At 40.6% G+C, this 17,708-nt stretch overlaps 1 protein-coding gene across 1 annotated transcript in view; it reads right to left on the reverse strand.

Annotated features, from left to right (window-relative positions):
- Nucleotides 1-17,708, reverse strand: part of gpr158a (G protein-coupled receptor 158a) — a gene marked incomplete at both ends in the record, with an annotated part of 100,639 nt that overhangs the window by 71,807 nt on the left and 11,124 nt on the right. The window contains one exon of the mRNA XM_083901318.1: nucleotides 7,406-7,511. Within this exon, the coding sequence (XP_083757444.1) occupies nucleotides 7,406-7,511 (106 nt within the window). The remainder of the gene's footprint in view (nucleotides 1-7,405; nucleotides 7,512-17,708) is intronic.

Below are 17,708 nucleotides of genomic sequence, written 5' to 3' on the forward strand. Positions count from 1 at the left end.
AGAGGAGAGGAGAGGAGAGGAGAGGAGAGGAGGAGAGGAAACGAGAGGAGAGGAGAGGAGGAGGAGAGGAGAGGAGAGGAGAGGAGAGGAGAGGAGAGGAGAGGAGAGGAAGGAGAGGAAACGAGAGGAGAGGAGAGGAGGAGAGGAGAGGAGGAGAGGAGAGGAGAGGAGAGGAGAGGAGAGGAGAGGAGAGGAGAGGAGGAGGAGCGGAGAGGAGAGGAGAGGAGAGGAGAGGAGAGGAGAGGAGAGGAAACGAGAGGAGAGGAGCGGAAACGAGAGGAGAGGAAACGAGAGGAGGGGAGAGGAAACAAGAGGAGAGGAAACGAGAGGAGAGGAGAGGAAGGAGAGGGGAGGAGAGGAGACGAGAGGAGAGGAGGAGAGGAAACGAGAGGAGAGGAGAGGAAGGAGAGGAAACGAGAGGAGAGGAAGGAGAGGAAACGAGAGGAGAGGAGGAGAGGAGAGGAAGGAGAAGAGAGGAGAGGAGAGGAGAGGAGAGGAGAAGAAGGAGAGGAGAGTAGAGGAGGGGAGGAAACGAGAGAAGAGGAGGAGAGGAGAGGAGAGGAAACGAGAGGAGAGGAGAGGAAGGAGAGGAAACGAGAGGAGAGGAAACGAGAGGAGAGGAAGGGAGGAGAGGAAACGAGAGGAGGAGAGGGGAGGAGAGGAGAGGAGGAGAGGAGAGGAGAGGAGAGGAGAGGAGGGGAGAGGAAACAAGAGGAGAGGAAACGAGAGGAGAGGAGGAGAGGAGAGGAAGGGAGGAGAGGAAACGAGAGGAGAGGAGAGGAGAGGAGAGGAGAGGAGAGGAGAGGAGAGGAGAGGAGGAGAGGGGAGGAGAGGAGAGGAGGAGAGGAGAGGAGAGGAGAGGAGAGGAGAGGAGGGGAGAGGAAACAAGAGGAGAGGAAACGAGAGGAGAGGAGGAGAGGAGAGGAGAGGAAGGGAGGAGAGGAAACGAGAGGAGAGGAGAGGAGAGGAGAGGAGAGGAGAGGAGAGGAGAGGAGAGGAGGAAGGAGAGGAGAGGAAAGAGAGGAAGGGAGGAGGAGAGGAGGAAGGAGAGGAGAGGAGAGGAAGGAGAGGAGAGGAAGGAGAGGAGGGCGACGTCAACCTCCAGCTGCATGTGTTCACCTTTTCAGCAGGAAATGAAGCGAAGGCTGTGGCTGATCATCTCTGTCCTTCACGCTCGGTTATGTAATGATTTATCACAGACACTCGGTGAGATTTGTGTCACGCTTATTCAAATCTCTGCTTTAATACTATAGTAATAAAAGCCCAAATAATTGTACTTCATTGTTTTTTAAAGGCGCCATATGCAAGAATGTGGTCGAAAACAAGTTACGACACTCAAATTCAAAACACCGAGGTCTTTTAGAGTCAGTGTTTGTGTTGTGAGTTAATGTTTTGTGTTTTCTGCATTTGTGTTTGCGTTGTGAGTTAATATTTTTGTGTTTTCTGCTTTTGTGTTTGCGTTGTGTGATTTGTGTTTGCGTTGTGAGTTAATGTTTTCTTGTTTTCTGCTTTTGTGTTTGCGTTGTGAGTTAATATTTTTGTGTTTTCTGCTTTTGTGTTTGCGTTGTGTGATTTGTGTTTGCGTTGTGAGTGAATGTTTTTGTGTTTTCTGCATTTGTGTTTGAGTTGTGAGTTAATGTTTTTGTGTTTTCTGCTTTTGTGTTTGCGTTGTGAGTTAATGTTTTTGTGTTTTCTGCTTTTGTGTTTGCGTTGTGAGTTAATGTTTTCTGCATTTGTATTTGTGTTGTGTGATTTGTGTTTCTGTTTTGAGTTAATTTTTTTTGTGTTTTTGATTTGCATTTGTGTTTTTTGATTTGCGTTTTGTGATTTGCGTTTGTGTTTTGCACCTCAGGGCCACCGTAAGATACACATGGTTTACACCTGATAAATATGGACATAAAAATATAGTAAATATGGTTTTTAACCTCCATTTCAACACATTATGTTTACACAAAAAAACATCTAGAGTACTGTTTTATTTTATGTGGGCTTTTACACCTTGTGACAGCGTGAAGAAAAGAGGTAAACAGCTGTTTTGTCGAGCTGATTAAAGGAGAAACAGTGTGTGAATGCTGTTGTTATTGTATTTTTCCTCTCCTGAATCAGTCATCCATAGCAGGCGCCTGCTGCTGCACGCTCGGCTGGACAAGCAGCAGCTCCAGAGACAGGACGCGTGTGCTCGGCGAGGCCGGCGAGCCCGACTCTGGGCTGCAGAGAACTGCGTTTTTGTCAACGTCAAATCGCTACGACGGTGGCGGCTAAAACGCCGCAGAGACGGTAGCGGAGCCGCGGAGGGGCAGGTTCGTGGGGGCGAGAGGAGTTCTGAATTCTGCAGGGGTCGGTTACACGGAGTCACCGCAGAAGTAAATAAACTCACAAAATAGTCAAAAACACTTGTCACCTTTCAAATTGGAACCAAAGAAAGCAAATTAAACGAGCAAATTGCTGCACATTGCAGGAGGGGGAATACCTGGAAAAATACAGCATGGAAACAAAATGAATCCCGGTTTGCAAATGCAGGACAGAGCTGTTTTTTTTATCACATTACCACACACACACACACACATTCTTGTACTTGCTGCATACTGAGGACCAGCATTTCCACTTTATAAATCAACACAATTACAAATATCTACTTCATGAACGACATCTACAAAGAACTACTGGTTGCGGTACCATAACATGTCTGCAGGTGGAGCCCCAGAGCAGAAAGGGCTGGACATTTTGGGGGTTTTTTTGGTCCAAAATTTGACACAACTATCATACTATAGTATGTCGTTCAAAATTTGAAAAAAAAAAATTTGACCAAAAATTTTTGGTCCAAAATTTTTAAAAACGTTTGACCCAAAATTTTTGGTCCAAAATTTTTAAAAACGTTTGACCCAAAATTTTTGCTCCAAAATTTGACAAAAATGTCATACTATACTATGTTGTCCAAAATTTGAAAAATATTTGACAAAAAATGTTTGGTCCAAAATTTGACAAAAAACTCATACTATACTATGCCGTCCAAAATTAGAATTTTTTTTTTGTTGAGAAATTGAGTTTAACATGTTATAGCAACCTAAGGAAGTGATTTCAATGAAAACAAAAAATGACCTCACTTTGTTGGTTAAAAGAACAAGTGTGTACAAGAACACACACACACACACACACACACACACAAGGGCACGTTTGATCACTGTGCTGTCGGCCTTTTCTATTCATAGCTGCAGAAACATCAGCCTCCCGCGTCACCTGTGATTCACCTGGTTGTGCGTTTTAATTAAAGCTCGGTTAAAGCAGGTCGTTCGTTCGCCCTCATCACAAACGCCGCGATTCACGCGATTTACGCGAGTCGCGGTTATACGATAACGTGGTCGAAATGTCGTCGCGTTGTTTACGTATGTGCGGAATTTAGATTTGTGTTGAAACGTCGTCAAACAAACACTTTGTGAACCACAAAATCGTTCAAAATGAATGAATTCTTTGAAAACACACCTTTCTGTTGCGTTGGAAATTCACCTTTTTTTTTTTTGTTATGTCCCAGGGGGCGGGGCTAAGGAAGCTGCCTCCTGATTGGCTACTGAGTTTTGGAGCTACAGCTCTATGGACCGGCGCCTTTTAGCTTCTTATTTCCTTCATTTTTTTGCTCCACGTAAACAAAGAAATCATTAAAACAGACATTCGAGAAACATCGTCATTCCCAGGTTTGACAAACACTGATCAATTATATATTATGGACCAAACCATTCATCGAGAAAATAATGGACAGTTGAGTCTCTGGTATATCTATATCTACACTATCCCTCAGCCTCTCATATCTATCAAAGGTATCACAGATCGTTTCTACTTCAGCCTTCGACAGAGAGAAACAGATCTGAGTGGAAATATCAGTTTGTGATGAGACGTTTTTTTTTTGTTTTTTTTTAAAGTCGTTTGATCATCAACGACTGGACGAGCGCACACACACTCGCTCTGTGAGTGCACGCGTAGATCGTTGTTTTTGCAAACCAAGCTCAAAATCTATAGCAGCAAACAATGTTTGTGTCTCCTTGTAGACACACACACACACACACGCGCACACACACACACACACCATGTCAAATGTCTCCGACATCGACCATGGAGAGGTGGAAGTACTCAGACAAAGAGAGTGATTAATTATTCAGAGAGTCTCACTGCAATCCATTACATCACATGCATTATGAATCAGACTGATCTACAGCAGCATCTTCAAAATCTATCGCTCCTGACGACGGCAGCGAGGAAGGAGGCAGCGAGGAAGGAGGCAGCGAGGAAGGAGGCAGCGAGGAGGCAGCAAGGAGGCCCGTCTCCACCGCTAACATCGCGTACAGACGTACAGTAGTAAATGAAGTCTTATAACAACTGAATTCACTTTATGAGAATGTCCTCATTTTATGAGAATGTCCTCACTTTATGAGAATGTCCTCACTTTATGAGAATGTCCTCACTTTATGAGAATGTCCTCACTTTATGAGAATGTCCTCACTTTATTAAACAGTCCTCACTTTATGAGAAAGTCCTCACTTTATGAAACAGTCCTCACTTTATGAGAAAGTCCTCACTTTATGAAACAGTCCTCACTTTATGAAACAGTCCTCACTTTATGGGAATGTCCCCACTTTATGAGAAAGTCCTCACTTTATGAAACAGTCCTCACTTTATGAGAATGTCCTCACTTTATGAGAATGTCCCCACTTTATGAGAAAGTCCTCACTTTATGAGAATGTCCCCACGTTATGAGAATGTCCTCACTTTATGAGAATGTCCTCACTTTATGAGAAAGTCCTCACTTTATGAGAATGTCCTCACTTTATGAAAAAGTCCTCACTTTATGAGAATGTCCTCACTTTATGAGAATGTCCTCACTTTATTAAACAGTCCTCACTTTATGAGAATGTCCTCACTTTATGAGAATGTCCCCACTTTATAAGAAAGTCCTCACTTTATGAGAATGTCCTCACTTTATGAAACAGTCCTCACTTTATGAGAATGTCCCCACTTTATGAAAAAGTCCTCACTTTATTAAACAGTCCTCTTTATGAGAATGTCCTCTTTATGAGAATGTCCCCACTTTATGAGAAAGTCCTCACTTTATGAGAATTTCCTCACTTTATGAAACAGTCCTCACTTTATTAAACAGTCCTCTTTATGAGAATGTCCTCTTTATGAGAATGTCCCCACTTTATGAGAATGTCCTCACTTTATGAGAATGTCCTCACTTTATTAAACAGTCCTCACTTTATGAGAATGTCCTCACTTTATGAGAATGTCCTCACTTTATGAGAATGTCCTCACTTTATGAGAATGTCCTCACTTTATAAGAAAGTCCTCACTTTATGAGAATGTCCTCACTTTATGAAACAGTCCTCACTTTATGAGAATGTCCCCACTTTATTAAACAGTCCTCACTTTATGAGAATGTCCTCACTTTATAAAATAGTCCTCACTTTATGAGAATGTCCTCACTTTATGAGAATGTCCTCACTTTATAAAAAAAGTCCTCACTTTATGAGAAAGTCCTCACTTCATGAAACAGTTCTCACTTTATGAGAATGTCCCCACTTTATGAAACAGTCCTCACTTTATGGGAATGTCCCCACTTTATGAGAAAGTCCTCACTTTATGAAACAGTCCTCACTTTATGAGAATGTCCTCACTTTATGAGAATGTCCTCACTTTATGAGAATGTCCCCACGTTATGAGAATGTCCTCACTTTATGAGAATGTCCTCACTTTATGAGAAAGTCCTCACTTTATGAAACAGTCCTCACTTTATGAGAATGTCCTCACTTTATGAGAATGTCCTCACTTTATAAAAAAGTCCTCACTTTATGAGAATGTCCTCACTTTATTAAACAGTCCTCACTTTATGAGAATGTCCTCACTTTATTAAACAGTCCTTACTTTATGAGAATGTCCTCACTTTATGAAACAGTCCTCACTTTATGAGAATGTCCTCACTTTATGAGAATGTCCTCACTTTATGAGAATGTCCTCACTTTATAAAAAAGTCCTCACTTTATGAGAAATCCTCACTTTATGAAACAGTTCTCACTTTATGAGAATGTCCTCACTTTATGAGAATGTCCCCACTTTATAAGAAAGTCCTCACTTTATGAGAAATCCTCACTTTATGAAACAGTCCTCACTTTATGAGAATGTCCTCACTTTATGAGAATGTCCTCACTTTATGAGAATGTCCTCACTTTATAAAAAAGTCCTCACTTTATGAGAATGTCCTCACTTTATTAAACAGTCCTCACTTTATGAGAATGTCCTCACTTTATGAGAATGTCCTCACTTTATTAAACAGTCCTTACTTTATGAGAATGTCCTCACATTATGAGAAAGTCCTCACTTTATGAGAATGTCCTCACTTTATGAGAATGTCCTCACTTTATGAGAATGTCCTCACTTTATTAAACAGTCCTTACTTTATGAGAATGTCCTCACTTTATGAGAAAGTCCTCCCTTTATTAAACAGTCCTCACTTTATGAGAATATCCTCACTTTATGAGAATGTCCTCACTTTATGAAACAGTCCTCACTTTATGAGAATGTCCTCACTTTATGAAACAGTCCTCACTTTATGAGAATGTCCTCATTTTATGAGAAAGTCCTCCCTTTATTAAACAGTCCTCACTTTATGAGAATATCCTCACTTTATGAAACAGTCCTCATTTTATGAGAAAGTCCTCCCTTTATTAAACAGTCCTCACTTTATGAGAATATCCTCACTTTATGAGAATGTCCTCACTTTATGAGAAAGTCCTCACTTTATGAAAATCTCCCCTTTATGAGAAAGTCCTCACTTTATGAGAATGTCCTCACTTTATGAAACAGTCCTCATTTTATGAGAATGTCCTCACTTTATGAAACAGTCCTCATTTTATGAGAAAGTCCTCCCTTTATTAAACAGTCCTCACTTTATGAGAATATCCTCACTTTATGAGAATGTCCTCACTTTATGAAACAGTCCTCATTTTATGAGAATGTCCTCACTTTATGAGAAAGTCCTCACTTTATGAAAATCTCCCCTTTATGAGAAAGTCCTCACTTTATGAGAATGTCCTCACTTTATGAGAATGTCCTCACTTTATGAGAATGTCCTCACTTTATGAGAAAGTCCTCACTTTATGAAAAAGTCCTCACTTTATGAGAATGTCCTCACTGTTGTCCTTGTGTCCACTGAGCCGCGCTGTGTCGAGCGCTAATGAAGAAAAAGTGCCTGTTGTTTACTGAAGTGGTCGTAACATCATCGTTAAAGTAGAATCAGCTCCGCCTCCGCCCTCGGATTTACTGCTTTTCCGTTTCCGCGCGCTCTCGTGAGGGAACGCGTGAACGCGTCACTGTTCCAGACCGGATCAATCGCACGTCTAATCCCGGATTTGACACTCACCTCCATGGTGGTCAGGTTACATCGATGGGTTCCAGCAAACCAGCCGTCAGTGGAGCACTGGTCGATATCCACGTCCTGTAGATTGATGTCCACTCGCACCACGCCCCTGAAAGACAGGAGGACATCGTTAAAGGATAATTAGTGCAAAGTGTCTGATTGTTTTTACAGGTAAGAGCTGTTCAGTGCAGAAAACTGTCCTCACTTTCTGAAATTTGTCCCTTTCTGGATATGTCCTCATATCCTAAAAAATGTCCTCACTTTCCTAAAAATGTCCTCACTTTCTGAAAGTTGTCCTCACCTCATAAAAATGTCCTTACTTTTTTGAAAATGTCCTCACTTTCTGAAAATGTCGTCACCTTGTGAAAATGTCCTCACTTTCTGAGAATGTCCTCACTTTATGAAAATTTCTTCACTTTCTAAAAATGTCCTCACTTTCTGACAATGTCCTCACTTTCTGAAAATGTCCTCACTTTCTGAGAATGTCCTCACTTTATGAAAATTTCTTCACTTTCTAAAAATGTCCTCACAATCTGAAAATGTCCTCACTTTCCTAAAAACGTCCTCACTTTCCTAAAAATGTCCTCTCTTTCTGGAAATGTCCTCACTTTTTGAAAGTTGTCCCTTTCTGAAAATGTCCTCACTTTCCTAAAAACGTCCTCACCTTGTGAAAATGTCCTCACTCTAAAAATGTCCTCACTTTCTTTTCCTCTCTGGTCTAAACTGCCAAAATAAAGGTGATCATTATTATTATCATAATTATTATTATCATTATTATTAGTATCATTATTATCATTATTATCATTATTATTAGTATCATTATTATCATTATTATCATACATGTTATTCATGTGGTAAAACCATGTGATTCACGGCGTAAAAACTAAATAAAACTCTAACAAAACAGTGACAGTAAAGTAAAAATAACCCATAATAAAAATACAGAATCATCAAAAACAGCAGAAAGATCCAGTGAAACGAGGTCAGAGACGACTTTCATTCAAGTTTGGACAGAAATAGAATCTCTGTCTGTTTCTGCTGCAGAAGAACGTCTCAAACTCAAGCGTCTTATTTATGGATTCATTCTGCATCAAAATATCTTTCTTTTTCATATATATGTTATGATATTAGCTGGCGGCAGATTAGCGGGTTAGCGTGAGGTGCTAACGCGAATTCGTGCTACAATGGCTGTAAAAGCACAACAGTCCACGTCAGGACGTTGTTTCCATCAATATTTGATTCACAATTGAGATCCTGACAAAACCACGGTGTGTATTTATGAAAGATGTGACAAAGTTACGTCAAGGTAACATTCTCTAAACATTGTATGAAGGTTGTGAGAAAGTAACATTAGGGTAACATTCTGGGAACCACAAGAGAACATTGTCTAAAGGTTGTTTGAAGGTTGTGACAAAGTAACGTTCTGGGAACTAAATGTGCAACCACAAAGTAACATTAGGGGAAAGTTAGGAAAGCTCCGCCCCCAAGAAAAATTTGGCAGGTTTATCGTACACGCACGAAAATCGGTACACACGTGTAGAAGGTCGGGGTGAAGAAAAAATTACATTACGACCATGATCCAAACCCAACAGGAAGGCCGCCATCTTAGATTTTGGCGATTTGGCACCAAAGGTGGTTTCTATTTGGCCTGAGGTGTCAGGCCAAATACAAAAGCCACAACACCAATACAAAAGCCACAACACCAATACAAAAGCCACAACACAAATACAAAAGCCACTACACAAACACAAAAGCCACTACACAAACACAAAACTCACAACACAAACGTCACAACGCAAATACAAAAGCCACAACACAAATACAAAAGCCACAACAAAAATACAAGCCACAATACAAACGCCACAACACAAATACAAAAGCCACAATACAAAAGCCACAACACAAATACAAAAGCCACAACACAAACGCCACAACACAAATTCAAAAGCCACAACACAAATACAAAAGTCACAACACAAATACAAAAGCCACAACATAAACACAAATGCCACAACACAAATACAAAAGCCACAATACAAACGCCACAACACAAATACAAAAGCCACAACACAAATACAAAAGTCACAACACAAATACAAAAGCCATAACACAAATACAAAAGCTACAACACAAACACAAATGCCACAACACAAATACAAAAGCCACAACACAAATACAAAACCACAATACAAACGCCACAACACAAATACAAAAGCCACAATACAAACGCCACAACACAAATACAAAAGCCACAATACAAACACCACAACACAAATACAAAAGCCACAATACAAACGCCACAACACAAATACAAAAGCCACAATACAAACGCCACAACACAAATACAAAAGCCACAATACAAACACAAACGCCACAACACAAACACAAGCTTTTGTATTTGGCCTGACACCTCTGGGCCACCGTACAAAGGTGTTTTCGTAAAGAGCGTTAGTGCGAACATCGTCAAACTCTGTGAGGTCACTGTGGACACGTTGAGGATCTTATACGTAGCAGTAGTTTGATTCCCGTCAGTCAGCCGATGCCAGGCAGCGTCTGCTCACCGAGCCGTGAGCGTTTTCCACTCACTGAGCCGCCGAAAGCTCAATGAAGGGAAAGGTCAGCATGTGTGAAAGTGAAGGTCAGTGTCTCTGATTCTTTTCATCGCTGTGGCATATGTCGCTCTTCTTCTTCTGCTTTGACCTGGACAAACCCACGGCCAAATATAGAATAGTGTACAGAGCAGAGAGAGAAAAGCAACAACAACAACAACAACAATAACAACAAAAATCTATATTTTATTCCGTTTGTTTGGACAAGTCTTTTCAGACGACCTCAGCCCACGTCCACGCGCTTCCTCAGCTGGAGGAAAAACCACCATAAACTTAGCGGACTTCCGAGAGTCACCACTGCTAAATTAATCTGCAACTTATTTTATAATATGTGTTTTAATTTTCCTGCTTCTTCAATGTGAATATGCTTAAAAAAACAAAGAGACATTCAAGGAACATCGTAAAAAAACCTAGGCCTTTAACCTATAAACCTATTTCATGAGTGAAAGTACGGCTTTTGTTGTGGATTTGCCGACTCGTGGAGAAATAGCCTACCTCTCGTCTGCTAGCTAGGAAACAGATCCACTCATGCTAACGTAACCGGCTGATTAGCGCGAGTCGCGGCTGTTTTACGGCTCTGCAGGAAGTTGCTATCTCGGACTTGAGTTGACTTGTGGAGTTGTGGTTGCCTTCGAAATTGTACGTTGGTCAACACGTTGGTGCGTCAACATTAACGCACGGCACATTTCCGACGACTGACGCGCATGACGTCATGTTAAAACGAGTCTCTAAAGTTAACGCTAAACGTTAAAAACAGAGGCGCACATACGCAGTGCACAGGTACGCTAACGTTATTTTTTAGCGCTACTCTTTTCCTTTAATAAACACGCCACTCCTGTTCGACTGTAGGCTAGCGCTAACGGCGCTAAATAAGCTAATGCAGCTAACAGAGCTAACTGGTAAATGGTGCCTGGACTGTGGTGCCGCTGCATGTAAACATGGCGTCACGCGCGTGCATATATATATATATATATACGAATATATGTACATATATATATTAGTGCGTCAACGGCTTTCAACATTAGCGCACGGGTCATTTCCGACGACTGCCGCGCATGATGACGTCATGTTAAAAAGAGTCTCTAAAGTTAACGCTAAACGTTAAAAACAGAGGCGCACATACGCAGTGCACAGGTACGCTAACGTTATTTGTTAGCGCTGCTCTTTTCCTTTAATAAACACACCGCTCCATTTCCACTGTAGGCTAACGCTAACGGCGCTAAATAAGCTAATGCAGCTAACGGAGCTTACTGGTGAACAGTACCTGGACTCCGGTGCCACTGCATGTAAACATGGCGTCACGCGCGTGCATATATATATATATATATATATACGAATATATGTATATGTATATTAGTGCGTCAACATTAACGCCTGACACGTTTCCGACGACTGACGCGCATGATGACGTCGTGTTAAAACGAGTCTCTAAAGTTAACGCTAAACGTTAAAAACAGAGGCGCACATAGGCAGTGCACAGGTACGCTAACGTTATTTGTTAGCGCTGCTCTTTTCCTTTAATAAACACGCCGCTCCAGTTCGACTGTAGGCGCTAAATAAGCTAATGCAGCTAACAGAGCTAACTGGCAAACGGTGCCTGGACTCCGGTGCCGCGGCACGCAAACATGACGCCGCGCGCGTCATTTTCCAGTCAGTCGTCATGGAAGCGCGCCATGCGTTAACATGCATATATATATATATATATATATATATATATACACAGTATATACATATATATGTCATCAGTGTAATTAAAATGATTAAAACATTGAATGTTATCTCCAGGGTTCTGTCTCGTTCGAGACGATCAGTGATGTGTTGATATTAAGCCGGCGACACTGAGGCGTGTGAACATCCCAGCTACCGCTGGATGCTGTGGTTTCCATGGCGACGCCCCCGAGTCAAACCACCCGTCGCCTCGTGGCGAGCGAAAACGAGTGAACCGAGAGCAGGAAGTGGCAGAGGAGAGAGAGAGAGAGAGAGAAGAAGCTGCTGCACCACAAACACAAACCTCCTCCTGTAGTTAAAGACTTTAACACAACTCCTTCATTAGTGGGTAACCATAGCAACAGTGTGGCGCTGTTACTCGCCCAGGGGGTTAGCAGCGAGCGCAGCATTAGCTGTAACAACAGAAACAACAAATACATACTTTTCATATGTAGTTTTATTGCTTATATCACATCCAAAAAGTGTGGGAATATCTACTTTTTCAGAGTTCCCGTGACCTCTGACCTCTGAAGTCTTTAAAGCTTTAAAAATACGTCATATTTTTGGTTTATAATCACCGTTTTGTCTTTTGTTTTATTGTATTTTTATTTACCCTTTTCTGTCATAAACACTGATCTGAAGATTTGAATTGTGGTTATGTTGTTTGTGTCTCCTTGTGAGGACATTTTGGGGAAAGTGAGGACATCTTGGCTGGTGTTTAAGACGGTTAATGTTAAGGTAAAGGGTGACCACAAACGTGTGTGTGTGTGTGTGTGTGTGTGTGTGTGTGTGTGTGTGTGTGTGTGTGTGTGTGTGTGTGTGTGTGTGTGTGTGTGTGTTCTTGTGGGTTTTTAACCAACAAAGTGAGGTCATTTTCACGTTGTGAGGACATTTTGGCCGGTCCTCGCTTTGTTTTCATTCAAATCACTTCCTTCGGTTGCTATAACATGCTATACTCTGATTTTAGGTCCTCAATTTGGTACAAAAACCTGTTTTCCAGCCCTGGTGTTTCACACACTTTTTGCTCTGGGGCTCCACCTGCAGACATGTTATGGTACTGCACCTAGTAGTTCAGACGACATAGTATAGAATACGTTTTTTGTCAAATTTTGGACCAAAAATTTTGGGTCAAATTATTATTTTTTTAATTTTGGACGACGATTGTATAGTATGATGTTTTTGTCAAATTTTGGACCAAAAATGTTTTGTCAGATTTTTTCAAATTTTGGATGACATAGTATAGTAATATGTTTTTGTCAAATTTTGGACCAAAAATTTTGGGTCAATTTTCTTTTTTAATTTTTGTCGACATAGTATCAGTATGATGTTTTTGTAAAATTTTGGACCAAAATTTTTTGTCTGATTTTTTCAAATTTTGGATGACATAGTATAGTAATATGTTTTTGTCAAATTTTGGACCAAACATTTTGGACCAAAAATAAAAAAAAATAAAAAAAGTTTTCTAGCCCTTTTTGCTCTGGGGCTCCACCTGCAGACATTTTATGGTACTGCACCCAGTAGTTCTATATAGATGTCATTCATGAAGTAGATATTTGTATTTGGGTTGATTTTCAAGTGGAAATGCTGGTCCTCACTTTGTCAGCAACCCAGTGTGTGTGTGTGTGTGTGTGTGTGTGTGTGTGTGTGCGTGTGTGTGTGTGTGTGTGTGTGTGTGTGTGTGTGTGAGACAGGGGGGCGTGGCTTCTCCTGTGTTAGCTGATGAGTCACACCTGTTTCCACTCATGATCCACCTGTGTATAAAAGCTCAGTCTTCTTCTTCTCTGGGCTCATAAATCCTCATTCTCTTGTCATGTTGTTGTTGTTTCTTTGTGTTGGGTTTTAGTAGCTGGTTATTGGGTTGTTTTCTGTTCCGTCAACCAAAAGAAAAATACTCATTACGCTTCAGATAAAAAGATGCAGAATCACGACGTGTGTCAAAAACGGTCCAGACCGACTTTATGATGTAAAAAGCTCTGACAAATGATCTGATGTAAAAGCACAAAATGTCATAAACGTAAGAATAAAAACCACTTCTCTTGAATCCATCATGACTGATGTGAGCTCACAGCTCGTGTTAACGTTGCTCTGCCTCACACACACACACACACACACACACACACACACACACACACACACACACACAGAAAAGTGCTGCTGTGGCACATGTTGACCAGGTGTGCGGGAACTGATTTACAGTTCTTTGCTCCCGGTGGGAAAGCAGGCGAGTGCTGCGCCGCTCTCTCTTTGCCTCCACTTGTGTTATTAATAAGTGCTGCTCGGCTTCTGCCCGAGGGCAGACTGACCTCGCTGTTTCCCACCGCTGCTGCTGCTGCTAATGCTACTGCTGACTTTAGCTTTGTTTCAATTCTCCCTTTTTGTCATAAAACAGAAAACCGTTTGCAAATATTTTCAACGGAACCTTGTTCAGGGCGATGACGACTATTAAGATGGTAAATTTCAAGTCATTCCGAGATACTTTTTGTTTTTGAGAAGAAAGTCAGCTCACTGTCAAAGTGCATCAGGGCAAATGGAGCATTTCATGATTTTCAAAAATTCATTAAAATTATTCCTAACAAGATTTGCAAATATTTTCAACAGATCCTTGTTCAGGGCAATGCCGACTATAATGATAGTAAATTTCAAGTCATTCTGAGATACTTTTTGTTTTCGAGAAGAAAGTCAGTTCACTGTCAAAGTGCATCAGGGCAAATAGATAATTTCATGATTTTCAAAAAATCATTAAAATTATTCCTTAAGAGCTTTACAAATATTTTCAACAGATCCTTGTTCAGGGCGATGTCAAATATTATGAAGGTAAATTTCAAGCCATTCCGAGATACTTTTTGTTTTTCAAGAAGAAAGTCAGCTCACTGTCAAAGTGCATCAGGGCAAATGGATCATTTCATGATTTTCAAGAATTCATTAAAATTATTCCTTAAGAGATTTGCAAATATTTTCAACAGATCCTTGTTCAGGGCAATGCCGACTATAATGATAGTAAATTTCAAGTCATTCTGAGATACTTTTTGTTTTCGAGAAGAAAGTCAGTTCACTGTCAAAGTGCATCAGGGCAAATAGATAATTTCATGATTTTCAAAAAATCATTAAAATTATTCCTTAAGAGCTTTACAAATATTTTCAACAGATCCTTGTTCAGGGCGATGTCAAATATTATGAAGGTAAATTTCAAGCCATTCCGAGATACTTTTTGTTTTTCAAGAAGAAAGTCAGCTCACTGTCAAAGTGCATCAGGGCAAATGGATCATTTCATGATTTTCAAGAATTCATTAAAATTATTCCTTAAGAGATTTGCAAATATTTTCAACAGATCCTTGTTCAGGGCGATGCCGACTATTATTATGGTAAATTTCAAGTCATTCTGAGATACTTTTTGTTTTCGAGAAGAAAGTCAGCTCACTGTCAAAGTGCATCAGGGCAAATCGAGTATTTCCTGAATTTCAAAAATTCATTAAAATTATTCCTTAAGAGATTTGCAAATATTCTCAACTGATCCTTGTTCAGGGCGATGCCGACTATTACGAAGGTCAATTTCAAGTCATTCCGAGATACTTTTTGTTTTTGAGAAGAAAGTCAGTTCACTGTCAAAGTGCATCAGGGCAAATGGATAATTTCATTATTTTCAAAAATTAATTAAAATTATTCCTTAAGAGGTTTGCAAATACTTTCAACTGATCCTTGTTCAGAGCGATGCCGACTATTATGATGGTAAATTTCAAGTCATTCCGAGATACTTATAGTTTTCGAGAAGAAAGTCAGCTCACTGTCAAAGTGCATCAGGGCAAATGGATAATTTCATGAATTTCAAAAATTCATCAAAATTATTCCTTAAGAGGTTTACAAATATTTTAAATGGATCCTTGTTCAGGGCGATGCCGACTATTATGATGGTAAATTTCAAGTCATTCTGAGATACTTTAGTTTTTGAGAATAAAGTCAGCTCACTGTCAAAGTGCATCAGGGCAAATAGATGATTTCGTGATTTTCAAAAAATCATTAAAATTTTTCCTTACAAGATTTGCAAATATTTTCAACGGATCCTTGTTCAGGGCGATGCCGACTATTATGATGGTAAATTTCAACCCATTCCGAGATACTTTTTGTTTTCGAGAAGAAAGTCACTGTGAAAGTGCATCAGGGCAAATGGACCTGATTTCCTGATTTTCAAAAATTCATTAAAATTATTTCTTAAGAGGTTTGCAAATGTTTACAATCTATTATAGTCCTCACACAGAGCAAATATAGCTTTTTTACCACCACTTTTTGTCCTGCTTCCAACTCTGCAGGCGGTCTTTCACGTCGCAGCCAGAGAGGACATATGGCGTATAAAATAACTTGTGAAAAAGAAAAAAGAAAAAGAACAAACAGACGGAAAAGTGAAAGTGTGTGTGGGTGTCAAACTGAACAGAACTCAACAATGACTTGATTTAGAGAAAGCGAGGAGCATCGCGGCGGCGGCGGCGGGATTATCAGAGGGAGCAGGAGACGGTGGAGACCTGGGACAAAACAAGCGCTCCCTCCTTTCAAGGCGCAATGTGGAGTTTGACATTTTTTTAATCCCAGTTTGAAGTTCTTTGACAAAGTTCCTCAGACGACACGGATTTTGTGGGTCATGGAGACTTTTCATCGTGTGTGTTTGAAGGACAAGACGTCCACAAAACGTCCAAACGTCAAAAGATGTCTGTTTTGTTATAAAGGGTTTGTCCTTTACAGGCTCCCGTAGAAACGTGGCGTCTCGCTGCTAACAGCGGCAACGCAACGGCGGCCCCCGCGACCGTGTTATTTCACATGACTTTTTGAAACACTACGAAAATGAAACAAAACCTATTATACAGCGACTAAACCATTGGTTCTCAAAGTGCGGCCCGGGGGCCAATGGCGGCCCGCAGAAACATTTCTGGCGGCCCCGCAATGAATTACAGTTGATAGTTTTAATCCAGGAGCGACTAAGCTTGTTAAATGTTTATTGGACATTACTGGATACAGACCAATAAGTGTAAACAAAAATACTGGGTATTTACCTGGTTTCTATATGGTGAATTTTAGTGTATTATTGTGTTATAAGCTGGTAATAAGCAGGTAGCTACAGCCCCCAATTACTAGCTATTTACCCAGTAAATATATGGTAACAGAAATGTGTTACTTGGTATTAACCTGTAATTAGAAGGTAAGAACAATGGCCAAAATACTGGGTAATTACCCAGTAAATTATAAAGCGCTATTATATTAACGCTTATATTACTTAAAGGTACAATATGTAGTATTTATGGGTTTATATAACCCAAAATTCACTTTTTTATACATATTATGTGCTCCTGCATTGTCTAGTCGCTGTATAATAGTTTTTGTTTCATTTTCGTTGTGTTTCAAAAAGTCATGTAAAATAACATGGCCGCGGTTGCATAGCCACTGTTAGCAGAGAGACGCCATGTTTCTACCGGAGCCTGTAAGGACAAACGCGAGAGAACAAATCAAGCGTCTCTTTACTTGTAGCTGAAGTCCCGCCTCCTCTCTCTCCGCTTCGTCTGCTACGGCCGCGGTAGCTCCGCCCTCTCCCTCGCCTCACGAACCTCATCTGCTGACACGGAGAAAGACGACGAGGACGACATTTGACCGGCTGCGGATACCGTAGCGCTCAGGGAAGGGAGGGGGGTGAGCAGAGGAGCAGGTATTTGTTGTAAATTTCAGCCTCTCCTCTAGATGGCACTATAAACTACTTATTTCCCCTTTAACGCTAAACTGTAGAACTGCAATCTGGTCATTAAAATGATTACAAATGGGATTTCTTTCTGGGTTTATTTTTCCTTTGGAGGCCCTCAGTCCAATGTTGGGTTCCTAAATTGGCCTCAGGTATCAAAACTTTGAGAACCCCTGGACTAGACAATGCAGGAGCACATAATATGTATAAAAAGTGGATTTTGTGGTGATATAAACCCATAAATACTACACAGTGTCCCTTTTAAAAAGACGTC

This window comes from Microchirus variegatus, assembly GCF_963457635.1.
Source record: "Microchirus variegatus genome assembly, chromosome: 15".
NCBI lineage: Eukaryota > Metazoa > Chordata > Actinopteri > Pleuronectiformes > Soleidae > Microchirus > Microchirus variegatus.